The sequence below is a fragment of the Pelobates fuscus genome, chromosome 3 (assembly GCF_036172605.1).
Source record: "Pelobates fuscus isolate aPelFus1 chromosome 3, aPelFus1.pri, whole genome shotgun sequence".
NCBI classification, from domain to species: domain Eukaryota; kingdom Metazoa; phylum Chordata; class Amphibia; order Anura; family Pelobatidae; genus Pelobates; species Pelobates fuscus.
Window position 1 is genome coordinate 218,962,395 of NC_086319.1, and position 27,199 is coordinate 218,989,593.

General features: G+C 45.3%; 1 protein-coding gene across 1 annotated transcript in view; it reads left to right on the forward strand.

The window, feature by feature from the left end:
• LAMB4 (laminin subunit beta 4) overlaps positions 1–27,199 on the forward strand; it is a 344,917-nt gene that overhangs the window by 284,683 nt on the left and 33,035 nt on the right. Inside the window, exons 31-32 of the mRNA XM_063448083.1 lie at positions 1,793–1,855; positions 6,695–6,893. Coding sequence (XP_063304153.1) covers positions 1,793–1,855; positions 6,695–6,893 — 262 coding nt within the window. The remainder of the gene's footprint in view (positions 1–1,792; positions 1,856–6,694; positions 6,894–27,199) is intronic.

A 27,199-nucleotide genomic window follows, 5' to 3' on the forward strand; every position in this document is an offset into this window, starting at 1 on the left:
TATGTATGTGTGTCAATGTTTGTATCTGTGTCTATACATCTGTATTTGTGTCAGTGATTGTATTTGTGTGTCTTTACATCTGTACGTGTGTCATTGTGTCTGTGCAACTGTATGTGTGTCAGTGTTTGCATATGTGTCTATATATATCTGCATGTGTGGCAGTGTTTATCTGTATGTCAGTGTGTATACTGTGTCAGTATGCAGAGGCGTAACTAGAAACCATGGGGCCCTGGTTCGAAAATTGCCCTGGGTCCCCCCCCCCCATATGTCTACCACCCCCTCACACCCCCGGCAGACAGATACACTTGCAGACACACATGGGCACACAGACAGGCACACACACACATACATACATAGACACACATAAACACAGAGACTCATACATACAAACACATACATACAAACACACACATACATACATAGACACACACATACACACATACAAACACATACAGACAGACAGACACACATACAGACACAAATATAGACAGACACACACACATACATTAGTCACCCTCCTATTTCCTACCTTTTAGATGTAGGAGGGTGACTTTCCATGGGGTCCAGTGGCTCAGGCTGATGGGAGTCAGTGTCCACTCTGACTTCCTCCTCTCTTCCTCCCACGTGGCTCCTAGTGGTTGCTGGGAGGAAGTGACCGGGGCTGTCACTTCCTCCCAGCTCAGTCTGACATCATCAGAGGACATCATAAGCTGTCCTCTGCGCAGCGCTGACCGGGCCCCCTAGAAGTGAATTTCCATCTGGTGGCCCTAACAGCATGGACCACCTGATGGGTCCCTTCACTGCTGCCGCAGCGCTGAACGGGCCCCCTGGAAATGAATTTCCATCTGGTGGCCCTAACAGCATGGACCACCTGATGGGTCCCTTCACTGCTGCCCCGTAGGTTCTACCGCACTGCCAGTGCCGCAACACATGGCAGCGGCAGGGGTCCACACGGCGGCCGTGCCCACTGGAGTGGTGGGCCCTGTTGAAGCTGCAACCCCTTCGACTGTGGTAGTTAATCCACTGTCAGTATGTGTATCTGCATGTGTGTCAGTGTTGCATTGCAGCATGTAGAGGAAGTGATCTCAAATCCCTTCATTCCAGCACTTGTGAATCCACACTAAAGTAGAGCAGCCTGCAGCGGCTATTGCGGCTCCTGTCCTTGACCTGTACCTGGCCAGCCAGGTCCCCACTGGGCCCCAGGGAAGCCACCCACACTGCTAGATATACACAGAAATGCAGAATAACCCTCCCCTCATACAAATAATAAGAACAGCCCACACACAAACATACTCACAATCCACATACATGCACACAACCTCACATTCAGCCTCTCACATGCAATACCCCAAACAGCCCCACACATACACACAATGTGACATCCATCCACACACACAATTCCACAAGCAGCCCCCATACACAGCCCACATTCATAGGTATCATACACAACACTACAAACTACTTGCGAACATATACAATATAACAGCTCATATACGCACAAATACAATGATACAAAGCAACTGCAGTATAAACACAAGCAGAATACGGCAACATACACACCTAAATTTAAAAAAAACTAGGCTATTTCGGCACAGTGCTGCTGAAAGGTTGCCTACCACTGCCCTAATTTGTTGATCAGAATTGCTTATCCAATGCTAGATTTTTTTATTTTTTTTATTTTTTAAGAAATACAAATGTTTGATGAGTGCAACAGTTTACAATATGGCCCTAATCTAAAAAAAAAATCATTATTCTCAAAGGATCATTTACTATACCTGATATTTTTTTGCAGATAGCATACCATTACACCTTTGCCCAAAAAGCGGAAAGAATCCTAAAAATCCACAGACTGTAGGTAAGTCTTTTCTATTAATTATCTCTCATTAAAATGTCTCATTCTTTGATGATAAGCAATGTACTTGATAACTAGAGAATATCTCAATGTACCTTTCCTGGTACATGGAAGAATTTCATTGTCTGTGCCATTTGCTCATTCTTTTACAAAAATATAGCTCCAAATCTACTCTCTATGTTGAGATTGTTATAACATTCAGGTAGTTTAAAGGTTACCTTAATTTATCACAAATCATCTTTGTGAATAGACACCCATGGTTACCATTTTAAAACAGTGTTATTACTCGTCTTTTTCATGAAGAGAGAATCTTTACTGAAAATCAAATTAGACTACACAATTGAAAGATATCATGAAAAATAAAGGACTTCTTTATGTAGTGGACAAACAACTGCTTGGCACAATGAGACAAAAGTAGGAGCTTCAGGTGGGCGTGGCCTGAATGCAATGCTGAATACTAAAGCTAATCTTGTATCCACGGAATAACTTGAAATGGTGGTCCTATACACAAGGGAGTACTGGCCCTGAGCTGTGGCTTGCCCGATGGGTTTTAGGGTTTTCATCTTCTACCCAGATGAGGCTTACTCGGGCGGTGAATGGAGTGAATGGCCGCTACTCTGCTATCCTGCCCAAAGCTACGTATACATGGCACCGTTACCCTTCTCCCCCCCCCCCTCCGACTGGCTGGGCTGATCCCGGTCCGCACCCTGCGGCCCCTACCGCTGCTGCGACTCTGAAGCCACACGGAAACATCATCCAGCAACATAGACCTGGAGTCTCCTACAAAATGGAGGAAGCCACGCATTTACATTTTATCTCCCCACAAGACACAAGCTTACTGGAGCAGGTGAGATTGAAGCACACCTTGACCCTCCTCCCCCCAGATTCTCCCCTGCCGGCATTGTCCAAGTGCCAGCCCTGCAATGTGCCTGGGAGGGAGAGAGAGAGGACCTGGGAACTTAACCTGCAGCTCCTCTGGATCCTACTCCCATGAGCACGGAGCGTTGCCGCGGTTACCCTGGAGCTACGGGCTAGAGTTCATTCTAACCACTGGAACCACCAGGGATTCCCCACCGGACCACCAGGGATTGACAAATTTTATTACATAAAAAAAGAAAACCCTCCCTACCCTCCTTCCCCACCCTCCTTTTCCCCCCATACACACACTGCCCCACAAACACTGCCCCCCTATACATACACTGCCCCAAAAACACTGGCCTCCATACACACATTGCCCCCTATACACACGTACACTGCCCCCATACACACATGGCCTCCCACACACACACATACAGTGCCCCCCATACACACTGACCCAAACACACATACAGTGCCCCCCATACACACACTGCCCCACACGCACATACAGGGCCCCCCATACACACACTGCCCTAAACACAAATGCACTGCAAGCCTCACACACACACACTGCAATTCTCACACACACTGCCCCCTCACATACACACTGCACGGCTCACACACACACTGCAGCTCTCTCACACACACTGTCCCACACATACACTGCCCCCTAACACACACACTGCAACCCTGACATACACTGCCGCCTTCACGCACTTACACACTTCACTGCTCACACACACACACTGCACCTTTCACACACACTTCACCCCTCACACATATCACTGCTCCCATGCCCTATATCCCAGCAGACACCAGGTAAGTTGTCAAACTCTTCTTAAATGGTTTGACTACTTACTCTGGGATGGGATCCTGGCACTACTGGCACCATAACTACTACACTGAGCTGTAGTGGTTATTGTGCCTGGATTATTTCTTTAAATAATCTACAAGTGCCCCTCCTGAGATCAGGCTCTGGATCCACCACTACCTCAAGAGCTCACACTGCAGACGGACCAAAGAGATGAAGGACAAACATGCTTGGCCAGAAAATGGCAGGAACTCATACATCAGACCAGCCTGGTGGTGTTCGGAAACAATCTCAACAATCGGGATGGGCCACACATAGCCCAGACACGAAACAACCAGAGGGACGAATAAAAGAGTGAATCTGCAGCAGGGCTCAAGTCCTGCAGGAACGCGTGGGAATGGCGTTCCTGGACTTTTTTCACAGCAGAAATGCCGTTCCCGTTAGTCCTGCAGGGCCTGCCCTTTGTAGTTAACACTGGGATTGTAGATGAAGGTATAGTTATCAAAGTGTGCGGAGTGGCTATGAGTTATACAAGGGAGAATCAAACAATGCCAACCTTTGCTATAAAGTAACTTCATGTTGTGTATTGAGCTCCAAGGCATGTTCGAACACGTATACAAAGTAACTGGCTGAGTGTTCTTTATCTTACCAGATCCTTCTGGGGACGGAGCCGGGTTGGGATAATTTCTTGCTTGGATCTGATTGGATCAGGTTTCCCAGCACCGGGGGCATTTAAATGTCTGTGGCGAGAGGAAATGTGGAGTTGGATCAGAGACAGAGAGTGATAGGGAGTCAAAGGGAGAGGCTGAGACAGAGTGAGAGAGAGGGGCTGAGACAAAAGTGATAGGGAGTCAGAGAGAGGGGCTGAGACAAAGATTGATGTGGAGTCAGAGATGGGCTGAGACAGAGAGTGTAGGGGAGTCAGAGAGAGAGGCTGAGACAGAGAGTGAGAGAGAGGGGCAGACAAAAGTGATAGGGAGTCAGAGAGAGGGACTGAGGCAGAGAGTGCAGGGGAGTCAGTGAGTGGGACAAAGACTGAGAGTGCTGGAGAGTCAGTGATGGGCTGAGGCAGAGAGTGTAGGAGAGTCAGAGAGAAGAGCTGAGGCAGAGTGCAGGGGTTTCAGTGACTGGGACTGAGAGAGTGCTGGGGAGTCAGTGAGTGGGGCAGAGACAGAGTTATGGAGGAACAGTGAAATGGACAAAGACCGAGATTCTGAGAAAGAGTTCCTGTGAGGGAATGTAACAGACTGAGTGAGAGAGAGGGACTGCTGCAGAATTTGAAGGAGAGTCAGTGATAGTGGCTCAAGTAGCCTGAGGGAGCGCCAGAAAGAGAGAGGGGATGGGGTAGAAAATGAGGAAGGGCATAGTTGTGGGAGTAAGGGAAGTGGACTAGACAAAAGAGGGGGATTCATAAAGTCAAAACAGGTATTAGTCTGAGTGCAAAGGACTGGTTCATCAGAAACATTGGGGATCATGTATTAAAAATGTTGCATTCACTCTCACCTTTACTCTAGTTTTATGCCATTTTCTTATATTTAAAGTGGTACTCCACCTTCACAATTTGAAGGAATTTTATTCCTTGAACAAAAAATTAGACTGTAAAAGCTGCTTACCTGTCACAGAAAATCCAGGCAGAAACATTTGTCGGAAAAATGTATGCTTTTGTGGCTCTTTTTTATACATTGGGAGCAAGAAATAACCAAAAAAGAGAGTGAGAATCAGAAAAAAAGAATGATGGAAGTAGTGGGAATAGGAATGTACCACTTTTCATATATAATCGCTATCTTGTTGGTTTCCATGGTGATTGCTCCCTATTTAGCACCACTTTTTCTCTTGATAAAATATATTTGAGAGAGAGAAAATGGCATGGGGAAGTTGTGAAGACATGTTGCTACAGTGTAACGCAGGGCTGGGGAGGGTTCATTTTAGAAGTGCCAACTTAAAAAGTCAAACATCTAGTTATATAAAAGCTTAGTGGGGGCGCTGTGAAAATATTTTGCACATGGTGCCTAACGGCCTGAGGCCGTCCCTGTGTATAGAACTTGGAAGCAGAGGCGTAGCGTGGGGGGTGCAGGGGGGCCGGCCGCACCGGGCGCAACATCTGGGGGGGCGCGGACTGGCCCACCGGGACACCGGGAAATTTCCCGGTGGGCCGGCACACTAGGGGGCCGGTGCGCGGCCGCCTAGTGTGCACCAGCCCCGGCAGCAATTACAGGGTGACCGGCAGGAGGGGAAGCGCTCCCCTCCTGCCGGTCACAGAATGTAGCGTGGCCGAGCAGGCAGACCAGGTAGGGGAGCTTCTGATCCCCTACCCGGTGTAACAGGAAGCAGTGAGCGAGACGAGAATGCTCCTCCTGCGAGCAGGCAGGTTGGAGCGTTGCCGTGCATTACCATGGCAACGCTCCGACCTGACTGTTCTCGCGGGAGGAGAGCGAAGTCAGCCTGCAGCCAGAGGAGCTGCAGGCTGAACTGCACGTGCCACCACTGGACCACCAGGGATTGAATTGAAGCTGTTCCCCCTCTCCCCTGGGCCTTGACCAAAGGTAAGGGGGGAGGGGAGTAATAAAAAAGTTTACCCTAGAGGGGCATAGGCTTAAAGGAAACCGAGACACATGCACACCTCTGCCCCGATGCATACATTTTCCTGGTGATACTTTAATGTTCCTGTTTAAAGCCAACTCCTTTGACACATATGTTGCACTACTTCTGATAGTAAGGGGCCATGATCACCTCAATAGGGGTCTTGTTATTCAATTAGGTAGCATGAGGGACTTGGGGGTGTTCTAACACTCTTTTAATGTTTATCAATCCAGCTCCATAAGATTAATATGCATGAGCCTACATGTACCTACTTACGCTGGCACGTTTATGTTACTTTGATTGTTTTCTCCTTTTTATTTCTCTCAAGTTTATTTAAGCTATAAATCTTCTTGCTCTTCATGGGCAATTATAATGTGGCAGTCTAAAAATGCAGTGTTACATACCTCACCCTCCAACTTCCTCCAACATACACTTCTCTCCCCTACACACATACAACACACCACAAATACACACAACACTCACAAAACAGAGCACAGAGCTCTAGAAGAGCACCCAAAGTGGTATCTTTCCTAGTGGAATCTTAATCTGGGTCTGCACAACCTGATGTTTTTTTTTTACTTTTTCTTTTTCAGAACCTTTAATATCAGCTGAGGAAATTGAGAAAGTAGTAAATGAAGTACTCGCAACTAAACTTCCTACAGCCCCGTATGATTTAATCAGTATTCTTAACAAGATGAAGAATTATTGTGACGATTATAAAAAAAATAAGAACAACTTAAAAAAGCAACTAGAAGAAGTAAGAAAACTAACGCTGAAGGCTAAAGAAGCCAAGTAAGAAATGTTCCGAACTGATATAATATGATGTACTTGCTAGTGATATGAAAGAGAGGGAAATTTTTAGAAAAAATTAGGATGGATTGAAATGTGTCTTGGGTGTCTACTGTAACTGTGTTTGCCATTTGCATAACTTGTTTTTGTATTATTCTTTAACTGGTTTGTTAGCTACAAACAACCAAATAAAGAGGCTGTGACATTTGATATCATATTGCCTTAAAGTGAACCTGTCATGAGAGTTATAAGGTTAGCAGTATTCTAACCACATGGCTTATACAATTAAGTGTTTCTTCCCCTAATACTGTCAAAAACATATATGTTCATTAATTTACATTACCCCTATCTCCTGCTGATACCATCATCCATGTTTAACCCCTTAAGGACAGAGCTTCAGAAGCTTGTCTTTCACTTAATGACAACGGCATTTTTTGCTATTTGCGTTCAACTGGAATTTGCATTTTACTAATTTATTGCACACATATTATATACCGTTTTTTAAAGGACAGAAAGGGCTTTAATTTGATGTAACACACACATATATATATATATATATATATATATATATATATATATATATATATAAATGCTTATTTACTATAAAAAAAATACAGAAATGAATTTTTGTGTGTTTTTTTTACAGTTTTTTTACAGTTTTTGCAATAATAATGTGTACATAATTAGTGCAGGTTAAGGAAAGTAATTAAAAATAAATTCATTTAGTTGTTCTGATTTACAGAATATATAATGTGTCTGGGATTTTCAGGTTTTTTTTGGTAGTTACAGGTCACAAAGCACAAGGAGTAAAATAAACTTTTAATATGGAGCGATTTGGTATGTTTGTCTTGTAAGCCTAATAGCCATAAAAGAAAACAAAATTGCCACACAAAAGTATATATTTATATAAAGTAGACACCACAGGCTGTTTACCTAAGGTTGTTTTGACACTTTCTACGTAGCCATTTTACCGCCAACCTCTGCTAAAAATTGGAGTAAAATTGTGTTTTGGGGGGTTTTTCGCACACAAACTTATAACAAAGAACTTCTCATGTGTGTTTTGTAAAGTTGGTGTGTGCTATTCATGTACAAAGTTTTATTATGTGTTCAGCTAAGTCTTCTGAGTAAAATGACACCCCCATTGTATGTCTTGGGCACTAGTTCGTGAAGCTACAGTGCCATATAGGAGACCTGTCCTTTTCAGTATTCACAGTAGAATTTTGAGAGACGGATTTAATGAGCCTATGCTTCCATTTGGGGTATTATAACAGTTTGACTGTTCAAAAAAAACCCACAAAGGCCTACCATTTGTAAAAGTAGACACTCCAGGGTATCTCATAAGGTGCATATTGTGCCTTAACATGCCCCCGTTTTTTCACCAATAGATGCCAAAGTATGTGGTAAAAAATAATTTTGTGTGTTTTTTACATATGGATTTCATTTGTGATGGGCATTTTGCATATTTCACATGTGCCACTAAGTTAAAAACCCCCAAATGATGTTCAGCTAAGTCTTCTGAGAAAAATGACACCCCCATTGTATGTCTTTGGCACTAGTTTGTGAAGCTACAGTGCCATATAGGAGACCAAGCCATATCAGTTTTTACCGAACTTTGAATTTTGACGCTGGGCCTATGTGCAATTTCCAAGCATCTTAGCAGGTTTTAAATTTAAACTACCCCACAAAGGCCTACCATTTCTTAAAGTAGACACCCCAGGGTATTTCAAAAGGTATATTCTAAACCTTAGTGTAGGATAATTTTTTTGTTAGTTTGTACCAAGTCTCGTTGCAATTAGCATTTTTGTCTGCCTTTTTGACACACACTTGGAGATGTTACTGTATATTTTGCTATCCTTATGTGTGCTATGGCAGTATAACACCTAATATGTTGCTCAGCTATGTCATCTTAGTGCAATGATACCCACATATACAGAATAGTTGGGGTAAACTTATCCGGGGGTAGTACACAGTCATCTGCGTCCCGGGCAAAGCTGTCATGGATTCCGAAACCAAAACACAGACAGACCACAAAGAGAGAGAACACAGAGAGAGAAACTTGTAATACCGGTCCTTAGAATGGCCGGGCTATACAAGCAGAGAATTGTCAAGGTAGAAGCCGAGGTCAAAGGAGTAAAGAGAAACGGAACAACGATAGGACAAGCCGAGGTCAAGGATCAGAGAAGACAGGATAAACGGTAAACAAAGCCAAGATTCGGTAACCAATCAGACAGATGACTAAAAATCACACCCCAAAACTGGTCTACTGTCAGGGTACCTGTGGTCTCTACCTCCGAAAGAGGTAGAGACTTAGCTGTTCCTCCATCTAGACGGTCTGATGGCTCCCTTCCCCGCGGTCTATCCGGTCATGCTAGGCCGGCCGCGAGGGAGTGACTGCCTTTTACAGCATCTAGGCAGGAAGTAGTCATCAGGACACTCCCCCGGAACAATCTGTCAGTCAATGGCTGCAGGACCAATCAGGACGCCTTGGAGGCGTGGTTACTGCTCTGAACAGGGTATTTAAGAGAGCTTCTTTCATTAGCTCATTGCCCTGTCGTGGTTCTAGCTTGTTCTAGTCACTCAGTGCTTGTGTATTCTATTATCCCTTTTGGTTTTGACCCGGCTTGTTTACCTTACTCTGCTTATCTCTGTTACCCTTGATTCGGCTTGTCTCTCGCTTACCTGTCTTCTGTTTCCCTCGACCTCGGCTTGTCTTTGACCATTCTATACTGTACTACTTACGTTAGTCCGGCCATTCTAAGGTCCGGTATACGTATCTGGCTACTGTTTGTACTCTGCGTGTTGGATCCCTGTCCCGATCCTGACATCTACTTATTCGGCCTGGGTGTGAAAATTTTTAAAACAATGGCCAATACATAGGCCGGGCTGAGAGGGGCAATCAGGGCAGTAATAGCTGGTCTCAACTCTTACGCCCCTCTTGTAACACACCATGCACCATTTCTGGGGGTTTTGTTTTTTAGGGGTTGGTGGAATCTTAAAGCAGAAGTGACCTGCCTCCATTCTTCTGCTAGGCTCCACTGATGGTCTCCTTGTGTGGCATTCTAGCAGCTTAGAAATTAGCTCAAACTAGAAAGAAAGAAAAGTGCTTTTCAGCCCAGCATTTGCCTTTTTAAAAATGACAAAGTTATTGTGGATTGCCATCTGCATCAGGTATATGCCCACTTTTTTATACCATGCCCTGGTCTTTCTCATGATCAAATATGGCTGCATCAGTTGATCGGACAGGTCAACGCCCCCCATATGCCGATTATATTGCCGTATGCAGACTGGCACCCGTTTATATTCGTCTCTGCCACGAACTGCGACCCTCCGAGTGTTTTCACCATGGATGGTGGTTAAGATGAAAACATCCGTTTTATCCCTGTACTTGAGTGCCAGCAGTTCATTCTGGCAGAGAGCTGCTGTTTCCCCCTTTTCATTTTATTGTTCGCTAGAGCCTTTGGGAAACCTGTGCGACTCTTCCGAATAGTGCCACAGGCCACGGTCTCGAAGCAATACAACATTTTTAACAGTGGGATGCTATTATAAAAGTTATCGATGTATAGATGATAACCTTTATTAAGTAGTGGCATTATTAAGTCCCAGGCAATTTTCCCACTTGTCCCTACTGTATCTGGGCAACCTGGGGGATCAAGGTGGCTATCCCTTCCTTCGTATACACGGAAGGTGTATACGTAGCCACTGCCACTTTCACATAGTTTATAAAATTTGATCCCATATCGGGATCTTTTGGATGGGATATATTGTCTAAACCCCAGTCTTCCCTTAGACTTCATTAGGGACTCGTCAATGGAAATGTTTTTATTGGGGGTATATATAGCGGCAAATTTACTGTTAAAGTGGGCAATTAAAGGGCGTAGTTTGTAAAGAAGATCATACTGCGGATCACCTTTTGGGGGGCACTTGTTGTCAGGGCCGGTGCTAGGATTTTTAGTTACACAGGCGAAGATGCATTTTGGCGCCCCCAACCCTCATTAAAAAAAAAAAAAATGCATCTTCACCTGTGTGTCTTTCCTCCCAAGCCACAGGCACACAGGCATCATTTTTCAGTCACACAGTCAAAGTCATACAGGTACACTGTCATACAAAGACAGCAATAATCATACAGAGACATACAGACACATACAGTCAGAGACATACAAGCAGAGACATACATGCATACAGAGACATGCAGGCATACCGTCATACAGACACATACATACAGACAGGCATACAGAAGCATACATACAAAGACATACAGGCATGCAGACACATACATACATACATACATACAGGCATACAAAGACATACACACATACAGATACATGCATGCATACAGAGACATAACGTCATACAGACACATTCATATAGACAGGCATACAGACACATACATACATACAGAGGCATATCGTCATACAGACACATACATACATACAGAAACATGCATACAAAGACATACAGGCATACAGAGACACACAGACACACACATACGTACATACAGAGACATAAAGGCATACAGTTACATACATGCATACAGAGACATATATACAGACATTCAGAGACAAACATACATCCAGTTACATACATGCATACAGAGACATACAGAAACATACGTACAAGACATACAGGCATACGGACACATACATACATACAGAGGCATACCATCATACAGATACATACATACAGACAGGCATACATAAAAATACATACTCACTCACACACACACACAAACTCAGACACATACTCGAACACACACACACACACATACTCACATGCGCACACACACACCGACAGACACACTCACTCACACACAAACTCATAGACACACTTACACACACACTGACAGACACACACACACTCACTCACACACATACACACTGACATACACACTCACACACAAACTCATAGACACACTTACACACACACTGACAGACACTCACACTCACATGCACACACACAGTAATTAATAAAGTAATTAATAATAAATTACATTTAAATGTCCCACCCAGCCTCCCTACCTGGAGTGCTGGCGTGGGTCTCTCATTGGTGGTCCAGTGGGGCTGCTGGGAGGCGTGCGGCTGAAGTTGATTAGGAGGCGGCGAGGGAGCTCTCTGATCTCTCTGACCGGCTCCCTCGCAGGCTGTTTTCTGATGCCGCGGGAGCCGGAATATGACGTCATATTCCGGCTCCCACGGCATCAGCAAAAGGCGCGCGAGGGAGCCGGTCAGAGAGATCAGAGAGCTCCCTCGCCGCCTCCTAATCAACTTCAGCCGCACACCCCCCAGCAGCTCCGGGGAGCCAGGAGGTGACCAGGCAGGAGGGAGCACTTCCCTCCTGCCGGTCACTGGAATTTTGCGCCCCCAGAGCCGGTGCGCCCTAAGGCGGCCACCTGTGCCGCCTTATGGACGCGCCGGCCCTGTATACCATGTTATGTTTGTAATACCTGTCAAAGAAATGCTTGCAACAGCTGTTGGAGCTGTGCAAGCCCAATGTTATTTTATGCACAACCAAAATAAAAATAAAGAATTTAAAAAAATAATAATAATAAAGAATTAAAAAAAAATTAAATATATAAAAAAAAAAAATATATATATAAAAATAAAAAAATTAATCTTACCCCCTTCAAGTCCCTTACCTTCCTGTTTTCTCCGGGCTGGCTTGGCTCCAAACGCAGGCGGGCTCCACTCTGTCATGGGCGCCGCCATATTGGAGCCAGCAGAGGGAGCCCGGCCCTGATGCATCCGACGGTGGACCGCAGGGGACTCTGGGGGAGGTGTAAGTCGCGCCCTCCTCCTGACATCATCAGGAGTGGGCGGCGCGGCAGGAACTTCACCTCCGGTCCGGAAGTAAGGGAAGCAGGCAGCCTCAGCAGGGCAAGGTAGGCTGCGGTATTGTAAAAATCTGAATCCCTAGCCGATGGCTGGGGATTCGGATTTTTGCGCCCCCCCCTGCTCGGGCGCCCTAAGGCGGCCGCCTGGGCCGCCTTATGGACGCGCCGGCCCTGCTTGTTGTTATCACTAAAGTGCATAAATCTTAGTATGTCTTCATATCTTTCCCTTGTCATTGTCTCTGCAAAAATGGGAGTATTGCAAATAGGATGTTTAGCCCAATACATCCTAATTGTGGGCTTTTTAATTAGCCCCATTAACATGGTCAGTGCCCAGAATTGTTTCAATTCTGGCACACTGGTTGGGTACCATCTCTCTTTCCTAGAGATAAGAGAGTCTGGATTGCGTGCCAGATATTGCTCCTCATAGAGATTAGTCTGGGTAACTATCTCCCCAAAAATCTCATCCCCCAAGAACAGCTGCATAACATCCAGCGCACTATAGGCAGACAGGTCCGCCTGTATGCCAGGATTGGCTGTAAACACTGGGATGTCTGGGGAAAAATTATTAGGGGGTACCCAGTCATCTGCGCCCAGGGGCGGACTGACCAGTCGGGCACTTCGGACATGGTCCGAGGGCCCGGCTGGGAGGGGGGCCCGCCGCCAGAGCCGCCATCAGGGGGCCCGGCGGCAGGGCCGGATTGCCCCACCGCGGCCTCGGCATCTGTGCATGTAAGTGCCACCGGGTGGCCGGTCCGGTGGCACACTGAAGGGGCCGGGTACATGCTGGAGCCGCCGGGCCGGGTGGCAGCCTCGCCGGTCCGGCGGCACTCCTGTCAGGCTGTCAGTAACGCTGAGGACGGAAGGAGGGGAGGAGGGGAGGAGGGGAGGAGCATGTCTCTCTCACATGCTCCTTTGCGGTTCCCACAATTCCCAGCACAGGATGTGGGAACCGCAAAGGAGCATGTGAGAGAGACATGCTCCTCCCCTCCTTCCGTCCTCAGCGTTACTGACAGCCTGACAGGAGTGCCGCCGGACCGGCGAGGCTGCCACCCGGCCCGGCGGCTCCAGCATGTACCCGGCCCCTTCAGTCTTCTCTTGGTAAATGGGAGGGGGAAAAATAAAACAGAGAGGGGGAAAAGATAGAGGCAGGGGAAGAAACAGACAGTGGGAAAATAGAGAGACAGGGGGAGGGGAAGGAAAGAGACAGAGGGGGGGGGGGGAGAGAGTGACACAGGGAAAGGAGGGAGAAATAGACAGGGGGGGAGAGTGAGACACAGGGGGAGAAAGAAGGGGAATAGAGAGATGGTGGAGGGGGGAGAAAGAGACAGAGGGGAAGAGAGATGTGGGGTAGAGAGAGACACAGGGAAAGGGGGGAGAAAAAGACAGGGGATGAGAGATGTGGGGTAGAGAGAGCCACAGGGAAAGGGGGGAGAAAGAGACAGAGGGGAAGAGATATGTGGGGTAGAGAGAGACACAGGGAAAGGGGGAGAAAGAGACAGGGGACGAGAGATGTGGGGTAGAGAGAGACACAGGGAAAGGGGGGAGAAAGAGACAGGGGACGAGAGATGTGGGGTAGAGAGAGACACAGGGAAAGGGGGAGAAAGAGACAGAGGGGACGAGAGATGTGGGGTAGAGAGAGACACAGGGAAAGGGGGAGAAAGAGAGAGGGGATGAGAGATGTGGGGTAGAGAGAGACACAGGGAAAGGGGGGGAGAAAGAGACAGAGGGGACGAGAGATGTGGGGTAGAGAGAGACACAGGGAAAGGGGGAGAAAGAGAGAGGGGATAGGAGATGTGGGGTAGAGAGAGACACAGGGAAAGGGGGAGAAAGAGACAGAGGGGACGAGAGATGTGGGGTAGAGAGAGACACAGGGAAAGGGGGAGAAAGAGAGAGGGGATGAGAGATGTGGGGTAGAGAGAGACACAGGGAAAGGGGGGGAGAAAGAGACAGAAGGGACGAGAGATGTGGGGTAGAGAGAGACACAGGGAAAGGGAGGAGAAAGAGACAGAGGGGACGAGAGACACAGGGAGAAAGGAGAGAGACCCACAAGGGGAGGGGGAGAAAGAGGCAGAGGGGGAAGAGAGACTGGGAAGGAGAGGGGAGACATGGACACAGAGGAGCAGTGAGGGGGAGAAAGAAACATACAGAGGGACTGGGGGAGACAAAAAGGCACACAGTAGGGCTGTATATATAATTGGTGGATCGCCCCAGCCGATCTCTCTCCCCGGTCTGCAGGCACCGTGCGGGCAGCTGGCAGGGAGGGAAGAAGAGAGGACCCGGGAGCTTAGCCTGCAGCTTCTCTGGGTCCTTCTCACGCAAGCACAGAGCGTTGCCGCAGTTACCACGGCAACGCTCCGGCTCTCGCAAGAGTGAACTCTAGCCCTGGAGCTACGGGCTAGAGTTCACTCTCAACACTGCGACCACCAGGGATTCCTGGTGGTCGTAGTAGTGAGAGTGAACTCTAGCCCCATACAAACACTGCCCCCCCACACACACACCATACACATTCACTCACTGCCCCCCATACACACACACTGTCCCCACACACACCCTACACATTTACACACATTGCCTCACACACACACATACACAGACCCCCATACACAGCCCCCCATACTAACATTGCCACACACACCCTATATGTTCACACACACACACACACACACACACACACACACTGAACCTTTCACACACACTGCACCCCTCACACATTGCACCACTGCTCCTATACCCTACTACAGCCCCATATCCCAGCAGACCCCAGGTAAGTTTTCAAACTGTTCTTAAACGGTTTGACTACTTACTCTGGGAGGGGGTCCTGGCCCTCCTGGCACCATAACCACTACACAGAGCAGCAGTGGTTATTGTGCATGGATTATTTCTTTAAATAATCTACAAGTGCCCCCGTAGCCAGCCAGCCAGCCCACAAGCCAACCAAGCCACCAGTTAGCCAGCCCACAGGCCAGCCAGGCCAGCAGCCAGCCACAGGCCAGTAGCCAGCCCACAGACTTACAACAAGCCACAGGCTTACAGCCAGCAAGCCCACAGCCTGCCGGCAGTAGCCAGCAAGTCCACAGCCTGCCGGGAAGCCACAGCCTGCCAGCCGCAGCCAGCAAGCCCACAGCCTTCCAGCAACAGTAATTAAGGTAGGATGAGCCAACTTGGCCTAGGTATCAGCAAGCTATGTTGTGTTGCTATATTGTAAATAGGAACCAGAGTGTTGGAGAGACCCCCCTCCAGGCCCCCATTAGACTCCATTGTAGTCTCTAATGGGGCTCGAGTAGATTCTTTCTAACACTCTCTAAATAACACTGAGATAGCCTCTGCTAGAAAGACCCCCCCCCCTCCATGGCCCATTAGCCCTCAATTGTAGTCTCTACTGGGGCCTTGAGGGGATTATTGCACTTTTGTTCCTTGTGTCTAAAGATTGTGTAGGGTGTGGCTGGAGGCGGGACAAGGGTGGGGCTTGCTACGGAGCATGGGTGGGGCCTGTAAGGGGGCCCTTGATTTATTTTGCCCGTGGGCCCTGAGGGTTCTCAGTCCGCCCCTGTCTGCGCCATGTTCAGCATTAGGGGAATCGTCGATTTCCCCTGATGGTCCTGCAGTATCTGGAACATAGTCCCTGTCCCCTGCATCCCCTGCGTCACTCCCTGCTTCACTCTCTGATACGGCCGCTAACAGGGCATAAGCCTCCTCTGCGCTATACTTTTTAAACATTGTTAATACAGCTAACACAGCTAACAAAACTCTAACAAAAAATATTTTTTTTTTTTTTTTTTTTTTTATTCCCTAATTCCCACTAAATTCCACCCACCAAAATAACTAAATCACAAATTAATAAAATCAAATAATAAAATGTAACCCCTTAGGGTTACAAAAAAACTAAAAATTAACCCTTGAAAGTAAAAAAAAAAAAAAATAGATCACAGTAGAGTACTGTGACCTGTATATTGATCACTGCTAGCAGTGATCAAGCAGCAGGGAAAGGGTTAAAAAAATTTAACTACAGGGAAAGGAATTTTATACTTTATAAGTACTTAGCAATAACGCAGGGACACAATGTAGCACCGATCCGTCTCTCTCCACTTCACAAACCCACACGAGGTGGAGGGAGGCGGATCAGATATCCCAGCAGCATTGTGACCGCTGTGACTGGCTGTCACAGCGATCACATGGGCTGGGATATCCGGATTTGCTGCTGCTGGTCTGCCCCTGACTCGGAGGGACCCAGCAACAGCATTAACCCCGCGATCGCCGGCACTGCGCGATCGCGGCGTTAATTTTAACGCGTGACGGACGAGGTCCGTCACTCGTCATTAACGCATTCCCCTGAGTGACGGACCTCGTCCGTCACTCGTCGTTAAGGGGTTAAGTATGTGTTCAGTGTGAAGCACAGACTTCCTTCCATTAACCCCTTAAGGACGGCGGGCGTGCTATGCTGTCCTTGGGGACCCGGCATAGCACGTCCCCGCCACCCTATTTACTTACCCGGTCACTGGCGCCCCCCTGCAGCTGATCTGACCCTCCTGGGCCATGTGAGCCATCCACAGCAATGCCAGCAGGTACTCCCCATGCTGTCTGTTTAAAATAACATTATATATCCTTAGATCATATATATATTTATTATATATATATATATATATATATATACACATACACATATACATACATACACATACACTGTCTAAGTGTATTTTAATATTAATATATATCGTTTTATATATATATATATATATATATATATATATATATATATTAATATCAAAATACACATAGAATGATATTGAATAAATATATATATATATATATAATTATAATATATATATAATTATATATTTATATATATAATGTAAAATAGATATATATGTAAATACGTTAAAAAATAAAGTTAAAGGGGCGTGGTCTGGTCGCGCACCAAGATGGCCGTGTGAGTGTGTAGCTCCCTTACTGTGCGACCTAAAGCAGCAATAAGCAGAGCGACCCAACGCCGAACACCCGACCCAAACACACTCCAGACATACCGGACGGGCTATGGCGACCGAAAGCAAAAAAAAAAATGAAAAATAAGCGCTCAGCACTTCAAGAAACAGCGCTCACCTCACCACGCCGAGCACACCAAGATGGTGCCGGAACTCCCAGCTGGCCTACATCGTGCTCAGAAAGGAGTGACAATACCACAATCTCCCTACCTACTACAGCTCCTGCAACAGACCTATCTGTCCACAGGATGCTGCAAGAATTGAAATCCTCACTGCAAGCAGATATTACAAAAGTAGCAGGAGACATAAAAGCAGAAAACCAGATGCTGGGGGACAGAACCTCACATTTAGAGGATAAGACAGAAGAGCTGATCTCGGCCCATAACGACTTGGCAGATGTCTATGGAGAACTGACCTCTAAGGTAGAACACCTAACCGACAAACTAGCAGATCAAGAGGACAGAAGCAAGCGCTGCAACATACGCCTGCGCGGGATACCAGAAACAATCATGCCACAGGACCTCATGGCCTATGCCACAGATCTCTTTCAGGCTTTAGCTCCAGACATTGGAGAATCTTTCCTGCTGATAGACCGCATACATAGGCTGCCACGACCCAGACACCTCGGTCCCTCAGTACCGAGAGACACCATTGCTAAACTGCACTACTACATCTCCAAGAAAAGAATCATACAAGCTTCCAAGTCACAGCCGACATTGCCAGACAGATTCTCAGGAGTGATGCTGTACGCAGATCTCTCAGCCGCCACTATCTTGAAGCGCAAATGTTTCCTGCCTATCACCAAAGCACTGAGAGATGCCAACATTTTGTACAAATGGGGATACCCAACTCGCCTCATTCTGAAACACAATGGCGTGGAACGACACATCACCAATGTAGAAGAGGGCCGCCAACTGCTGTCGGAATGGAACATACAGATCCAAGATCCGGGAACTACAGCCCAGCCGAGAGATACCCACTCTTCAATCACAAAAGTGACAAGAGACTGTAGCAACCGCTAAATGACTGCTACAAACCCATATATAACCGCACATGCAGTCCTCTTGCTGGTTAGCGGCGTGGTAATGTATTGTCTTTGCAAATATGTTCATATGTTTACTTATTTAACAGTTATTTCTACTTTTATTTAATTTTTTTCTGTAAAATGGTTACTGGGAAATGTGCGGGACCTACGGATTACCCCCTCCCATGGAGACGTGTGACCATGGAAGACCTGTTGTCGCTATGGACATGCTTCCATGAGAACACCTGGGGATGACGATGGTTGTGCGGGCCTATTGCCTTGACCCTACTCCCCAGAGGATACTGGAGTTATGCCGGAGTAGCGGAGGTCGGGAGCCCCAAGATAAACTTTGTGGTTGTGCCCCTATTGCTGCCGCGGCTAGAGTGGGGTGTCCAAGGGTCCCCACAATAACGCTCTAAATACATCATTAGCCTCAGGTCGCACACCGGAGGGACTATCCACCTCCACCCCCCTTCGGCTCACCTGAGCCATGACTCTTCCATCGCAACGCCCTTACGCTGCAATAGATGGCTCCATGTACATAGTTCTCACCCTCTACCACACCTGTTTAATTGCCCCCCCCGCCCACCCTACCTACTTCACACTCGCATGCAAACAGTCACGAAACCTCCACGGAATTATACGTAAGCAGAACCGACTCATGGAAAACGCCACTTTACTACGAGCTAATCCCCTGCGCCCATACCCCACAATACTAATTTTCAACAAGATTGATTCTATACTGCTAGCGAATAGCCCATCAACACAAAAATGGGTCTAAAAATAATTTCCATCAACACCAAAGGCCTAAATTCAACCAATAAACGAAGACAGGCTCTGTCAGAAGCCAGAAAACAAAAGGCACAGGTTGCATTTTATCAAGAAACTCATTTTCAATGGGGAAAGACTCCGAAATTTGGCACAGCCCATTTCCCGCACGACTACCATTCCTGCTACAAGAAAAAAAAAAGTTGGGGTATCAATACTGATAAGCAGTGCTGTCTCCGTCCAACTAGTTAAAAAATTAGGGAACAAACACGGGAGATACCTACTATTAGAATGCTACCTCAACAACGAACCCTACACTTTGATTAATATATATGGACCTTATACTAACCAAAGGGAATTCCTAAATAAAATCTTTACCCTAGCCACTCTTCATAAGTTTGGAGAGATGATCATAGGAGGGGACACAAATTTTTTGATGGACAGCACACTAGACACCACATCCGGGACCACATCCGGGACCCCTTCCACAACGACCAAAATTTCCAAGGAAACTACCGCCCGTTGCACACAAATACTACAACATGACTACCTTGATATTGAGAATATTACACCCCACTGACAGGGACTACACCTTCCACTCTATGGCACACAACACATACACCAGGATAGACAGGTTCCTTATACCCTCCACCGCGATTAGTCCTATGTCCGCCTGTTCAATGGAGTTAATCACCTGGACTGACCACGCACCTATTACGCTGACCATACGAGAACGCTTCCCCACATCAGGCACAGGCACATGGCGACTCAACGACACCTTATTGACTGATCCCCAATTCGTTTGCGCATTGAATAAAGAGCTTTCTTCCTACTTTGCAACGAACACCACGACGGACTGCTCGATTGAAACAATATGGCAAGCACATAATGCTGTAATTCGCGGCCTGCTTATTAATCGAGCTAGTTATACAAAGAAACAGAGGATCAAACAGTACACTAAATTGATAGAAGAACTTACGGCATTGACACACAACAATAAGGCTACTCCCTCTACAACATTAAAGACACGAATCCTCGACAATCAGACTGAACTTAGAAACATAGAACTCCAAAAAAACAACCTATCTCCTAAGGCGATACAAACATAATTTTTTCGCCCAAGGCAATAAAGCGGGGGCACTGCTAGCATCACAACTAAAGGCGAAAACACGTAACTCCAAGATCGCGTACCTCCACACAAAATGGGTCTCAAAAATCCTGAATCCCCAAGATATGGTCAATGAATTTGCCTCTTATTATAGCGACTTATACAACCTGGCAGATGCCCCTCTGACGATACCCCCCACTATGGAAGCCATTCAAACCTTCCTATCTGATGTCCACCTACCACAACTGACACAAGCCAATATAGACTCTGTATCAAAGCCATTCAGGGAAGAGGAAATTAAAAAGGCCATACATAATCTACCCAAATGAAAAGCACCAGGTCCAGACGGCTTTACAAACAAATACTACCAAACATGTGTCGATACCCTGGCCCCACACTTAACAAAATTGTTCAACGCCTGTTACTCCAAAGGCTGCATACCAAGTGAAATGCTACTAGCCCACATATCTACACTCCCCAAACCGGGAAAAGAACCCACCCACTGCCAGAACTTTCGACCCATCTCGCTACTTAATGGAGAAGTAAAATTGTATGCCAAACTGCTAGCTTATCCACAATCCTCCCCTCCCTCACACATAACGACCAATCTGGTTTCGTCAAACACAGACAAGGGGCAGACAATACCAGAAAACTGCTGAACATTCTATCCCACATGCAATTGACTAAAACAAGGGGCCTTCTCCTCGCCCTTGACGCGGAGAAAGCCTTCGACAGACTTACTGGACCTTCATGTCCCAGACCTTAATACATAGGGGTTTCCCACCCACTTTTATAAAGGGCATCATGGCACTTTATAACAACCCAACGGCCAGAGTCTCAAATTCCTATCTACACCGTTTCGTATTTCAAATGGGACTGGACAGGGATGCCCACTCTCTCCCTTGTTGTTTGTCTTATCCTTGGAACCCCTAGCACACAAAATCCGACTACACCAACAAATTAGCGGAATTCAAATGGGGAACCGGGAACACCACCTATCATTATTTGCAGATGATATTCTGCTAACACTAAGTAAACCAGATAAATCTCTCCCGGCCTTGATGTCCCTCCTAGACGCATATGGCGCAGTTTCCTACTACAAGCTGAATAGATCTAAAACGAAAGCTCTACCAATAGCCATACCACCCCAATCACTACAGACACTCCAACAAAAACACGCCCTTGACTAGCGCATGAAACACATCACCTCTTTGGGGGTTAAAATAGCTCCTACACCGGGAGAAATATTCCAATACAATTTTAAGCCAATAATCGCACAATGCAGAACAGATATTTCCAAATGGAAATCAGTACACCTCTCTTGGCTAGGGAGAAATAACAATCAAAATGGCCCTGCTCCCAAAAATCCTATATGTTTTTTTGTAAAAAAACAATACACATCCCTGTCTCCTTTTGTAAACAGCTACAGTCGGTCCTTACATCCTTCCTATGGAATCCAGGCAAACCTAGGATACCGGCAAGGGAGGAATAGGCCTATTGCATATATTGACCTATTACAAGGCCATTCATATAGAAGCAGCAATAAAATTAAATGCCCCAGAAAAAACACTTCAATGGGTAGACATGGAAAATGGGAATTGCCGGGGAGGGAAATTGAGAGACCTACTGTGGACCCCTAAAACTTTGCGCCCTAACCTGCCGGACATATTTCCCACTACAAAATTAGCTATACACCACTGGGTGGTGTATAAAGTCCTTACCTTTCCCGAGCTACAACAACAATATGGTCAACCAAACTCCTATGTCTTCTCGTATATGCAACTCAGGAGTAGTATACACGCACATGTATACACACGGGTAGACACATCTCACACACCATACTGAAACTCCAGAGATCTATGAAAGATGCAACAAAACACCCACCAAACCAAAAGCTCTCTCCCTGTGTTACAGGAATATCATCCAGAGTACTCCCAACCCCCTCCTTTGTGGCCCAGTGGGCAATTGAGACAGGGACACGGTGGACCGAAACAGAATGGTCCAACTCCCTTTCGGCTCTAAAGGGACAGACTCAATGTTATTCCCACATAGAAGCACATAAAAAGCTAGTATACCGCTGGTACCTGACGCCTGGCAGGCTACATAAAATTTATCCCACAGTACCCAGTAAATGCTGGAGATGTGGAGCAGCGGATGGCCATATGACACATATATGGTGGAGCTGGAGGGATATACAACCACTGTGGACCACAGTAAATGAAGTATTCACAAAGGTGGATCCTGACTTGCCATCCCTAGATGTCCAAGCAGGACTTTTTTTAAAACTACCCAACTCTATAAAGGCTGCATACAAACAACAGTTCTTGCTTACCATACTGGCAGCTAGAAACCAAATAGCCACGCATTGGAAGCAGCCTACATGTCCACCCACATCACACATACTGAATAAACGTAAACAATATTACACATGTGAAAAAATGTTGCTTATATCCACCAAACATTCTGAAGCATTTGATAGAGCGTGGGAAAAGTGGAAGCACGAAGGCCTACTGGGTATGGTAACTTGAATTGAGACTAAGACGCGGAACTACTCTAAGCCACACTGTGACACATTATACTAAATGCATTAAAACTAAAATAAGAAAAAGCATACTGTTATTGGAACTTGCGACTCGAGACTTTATGATTCTGTGAAAAAGTGAATATCCCCTACCCCTTCCTCCTGTACCCTCCCCCATCACCCATGTTTATGCACATACAACTAAATAAAAAAGTTTAAATCTAAAAAAAGAATAAAGTTAAAAAAATTCTAAAAATTAAATAAATAATATATATATATATGTGTGTAATTTTGTTCTAACTGTATTTTAAAATTAATATATATAGATATCAAAATACACGTAGAACGAAATATATATATATCTATATACATAAGTATATATGTATATATCACTCTATATATACCTATATATAAATAAAAATTATTTAAAAACATTATAAACATATATATATATACATATATATATATATATATATATATATATATTTAGATGTGTGTGTGTATATATATATATATATATATATATATATATATATATGTATATACACACACTTGTCAGGACCTGCCTGACAACCCAGGCCGAAAGTCCAGGGAATTTAATTTGCTAGCACTATATTTAACCCTGTAACTTTCCAAGACACCATAAAACCTGTACATAGGGGGTACTGTTTTACTCGGATGACTTCGCTGAACATAAATATTAGTGTTTCAAAACAGTAAAAAGGTATTACAACGATGATATCGTCAGTGAAAATGACATTTTCTGCATTTTTCACACACAAATGGCACTTACACGGACGACATAATTGTTGTGATGCATTTTACTGTTTTGAAACACTAATATTTGTGTTCAGCGAAGTCTCCTGAGTATAACAGTACCCCTCATGTACAGTTTTTTTGGTGTTTTCAAAAGTTACAGAGTCAAATATAAGGCTTGCGTTTCAGTTTTTTCACATTGAAATTCACCAGATTGATTATGTTACCTTTGAGACCGTATGGTAGCCCAGGAATGAAAATGACCCCCATGATGACATATAGTAGACAACCCCAGATATTGCACATGGGGTATGTCCAGTCTTTTTTAGTAGCCACTTGGTCACAAACCAAAACTGGCCAAAATTGGCGTTAATATTTGTTTGTGTGTGAAAAATGCAAAAAACTAATTTGAATGCCAATTTTGGCCAGTGTTTGTGACCAATACATTCCCCTATTTGCAATGCCTTGGGTTGTCTACTATTGCAAATGGTATGCCATCATGGGGGTAATTCTCATTCCTGGGCTACCATACGGTCTCAAAGGCAACATAACCAATCTGGCGAATTTCAATGTGAAAAAACTGAAAAATATAACATGCTATATTTGACCCTGTAACTTCCCAAAACACCAAAAAACCTGTACATAGGGGGGACATCGCTGAATACAAATAACAGTATTATGACAGTCACAGCTAAAATGTCACGTAGAACTAAAAAATCTTTAAAAATTCTTATTTTCTCAATTTTTTTAGATTTTATTCATATTAACTTACGTTTCATAGCTAAATATTTGATGTTAAATGAAAGCCATATTTCCCCTGAATAAAATGATATATAATAAGCGTGGGTGCACATAATATGAAAGAGGTTAATTACGCCTGAACAGACATATAGCGCAAATTCAAGTTTTTGTTTACGTTTTGTTTTGATCACAACGTGAACATTTGGCTCAGTCCTTAAGGGGTTAACAGGTTAAAAGTCACCAAAATTTATGTTGGCTTTGTATAATTAAAACATATCTGTTCTCTCTCTCTGAGTTCTAAAACTGCCTGTCCAAAGTTGCTGCATTAAATCATTCTAGCTGTTTCTCTCCTCACTCCATGCTTGAATATGTTGCTGCTCTGACACAGAGTCTGCTCCTCTCACCTACTTTCCCTTGCAGGCACTGCTTTCCCTTAGTCTTTCCCTTAGGCTATATTCAAACACGTGCATGCTTAGAGGAGAGTTTCTCTGGAAACATGCATGCAGAGCATAACTTTCCAATCTCTGTGCCGATTACCTATCTGTGCAGACTAAAAGGAGAGGGAAAGGTTGTTTTTTAACTCTGATTTTAGAGAAATCTAAATACATACACATATATAGATGAAATATTATTCGCTATCATAAAGATTAAGTTGTATTGTCATGAGAGTACTCTTTAACTCATACATATGCCCAGTGGCGTACACACGATCCATGGGGCTGCGACCACGGTATGTACGCCACTGCATACAGATACATACACTTAAAGGACCACACTATAGGCACTCAGATCACTTCAGCTCAATGAAGTGGTCTGGGTGTCAGGTCCCTCTAGTTTTAACCCTGCAGCTGAAAACATAGCAGTTTCTTAGAACTGCTATGTTTCACTGGGAGTTAATCCAGTCTCTGGTAGCTGTGTCACTGACAGCCGCTAGAGGCGCTTCTGCTATTCTCACTGTGAAAATCACAGTGAGAAGACGCTGGATTTCCATAGGAAAGCATTGAGTAATGCTTTCCTATGGGTTGTTTGAATGCACGAGCGGCTCTTGCTGCACATGCGTATTCGGAGCTGAGAGGCGGATCGGGGCGGAGAGATCCCCAGCGCCAAGGGAGCCCGGCTCTGGAGAAAGGTAAGTGCTGAAGGGGTTTTAACCACACACACACACTCTCACGAACAGACGCATACACACTAGCTAACACACACACATTTACTGACAGACACACACTCAGTGACAGACATACATACACACTCACTGACAGACAGACAGACACACTCACTTACAAAACATACTCTCACTGACAAACACACACACACTCACTAACAGACAGCAAACAGACTCACTAACAGACACACACACAGTAACACACACACAAAAACTAACACTCACTGACACACACTCAATAACAGACACACAAACACACAACTAACACACTCGGTAACAGACACACACCCACTAACGCTCATATACACACACACACACTCATATATTTTTTATTTATTTTTTAATCCCCCAGCCTCCCTACCTTTAGGAGTGCTGAGGGGATTCCCTGGGGTCGCTTACTGATGCCGGAGCCGGAATGACGTCATATATTCCGGCTCCGGCATCACTGTGGTGTGCGCGAGGGAGCTGGGCAGAGAGCGCTCCGGGGAGAATGCTCCCTCGCATGCCTGCCCGCCATGTATGCCACTGCCAGCCTCGGGGGGCCCTGAGGTGTCCAGCTCATGGGCCCCCCAGGAGAAGAGGCTGGCAAACTGGCGTACATACCCGGTCATTTGGCGGCCGGGTCCTCTGGTGGGCCAGGCCTAGTCGCAGCTGCGACCCCTGCGACCGCGGTATGTACGCCAGTACATATGCCTCCAGTAATTTAATTATTTTCTAATTATTTTTATTAACAAACCTTTTCATAAAAAGCATGACAATATAATTTTAAAATAATATTATAACAAATCAAACAGTATTAGGGGGAAAGCAGTTCCACCTAACATTTCTAATAAAATTTAAAATATCAAATGTTTCTGAGACTAGACTCTGCTCTTGGTGGTAAACTATATATTGCTTCTTAAAAACCTTACACACTGGAAGAGACACACAAGATATAAACTGGTACATTTTTACATAACTATATAGGTAGTTGGAGACTGTTATTCATACAAAGCTTGCAGGTGTTTTAACCACCTTTTGGAGATTTCCACATTTTGTAGTATCAAAACTTGGAATAAAAATAGATTTATGCTGGCCTCCTAACAGTGTTAAAGTTCACCCCTTCTTGACATTGAACAACCTAATGTCAAGAAGGGGTTAATAGCCATCACAGAAAACAAGTGTCACACAAAAGTAGATAGTTATGTAAAGTAGGCACAAGATATTTAACTAAGGGTATTTAGATATATTTTTAGGTATACATTTGTGGCGAAAGTAACCTTGCCACTGGTTCTGGGAGGGGCATACTTGCCAGATAAAACTGTTCGTGCCTTTTTGGATTTTTAAGACCACAGTTCGAACTTTCGAAGTGGCACTTCAAACTCCCTAACAGCCGAAGTGGCCGCCATTCGACATTCGAACACATGGGGGCGGCCATCTTGTT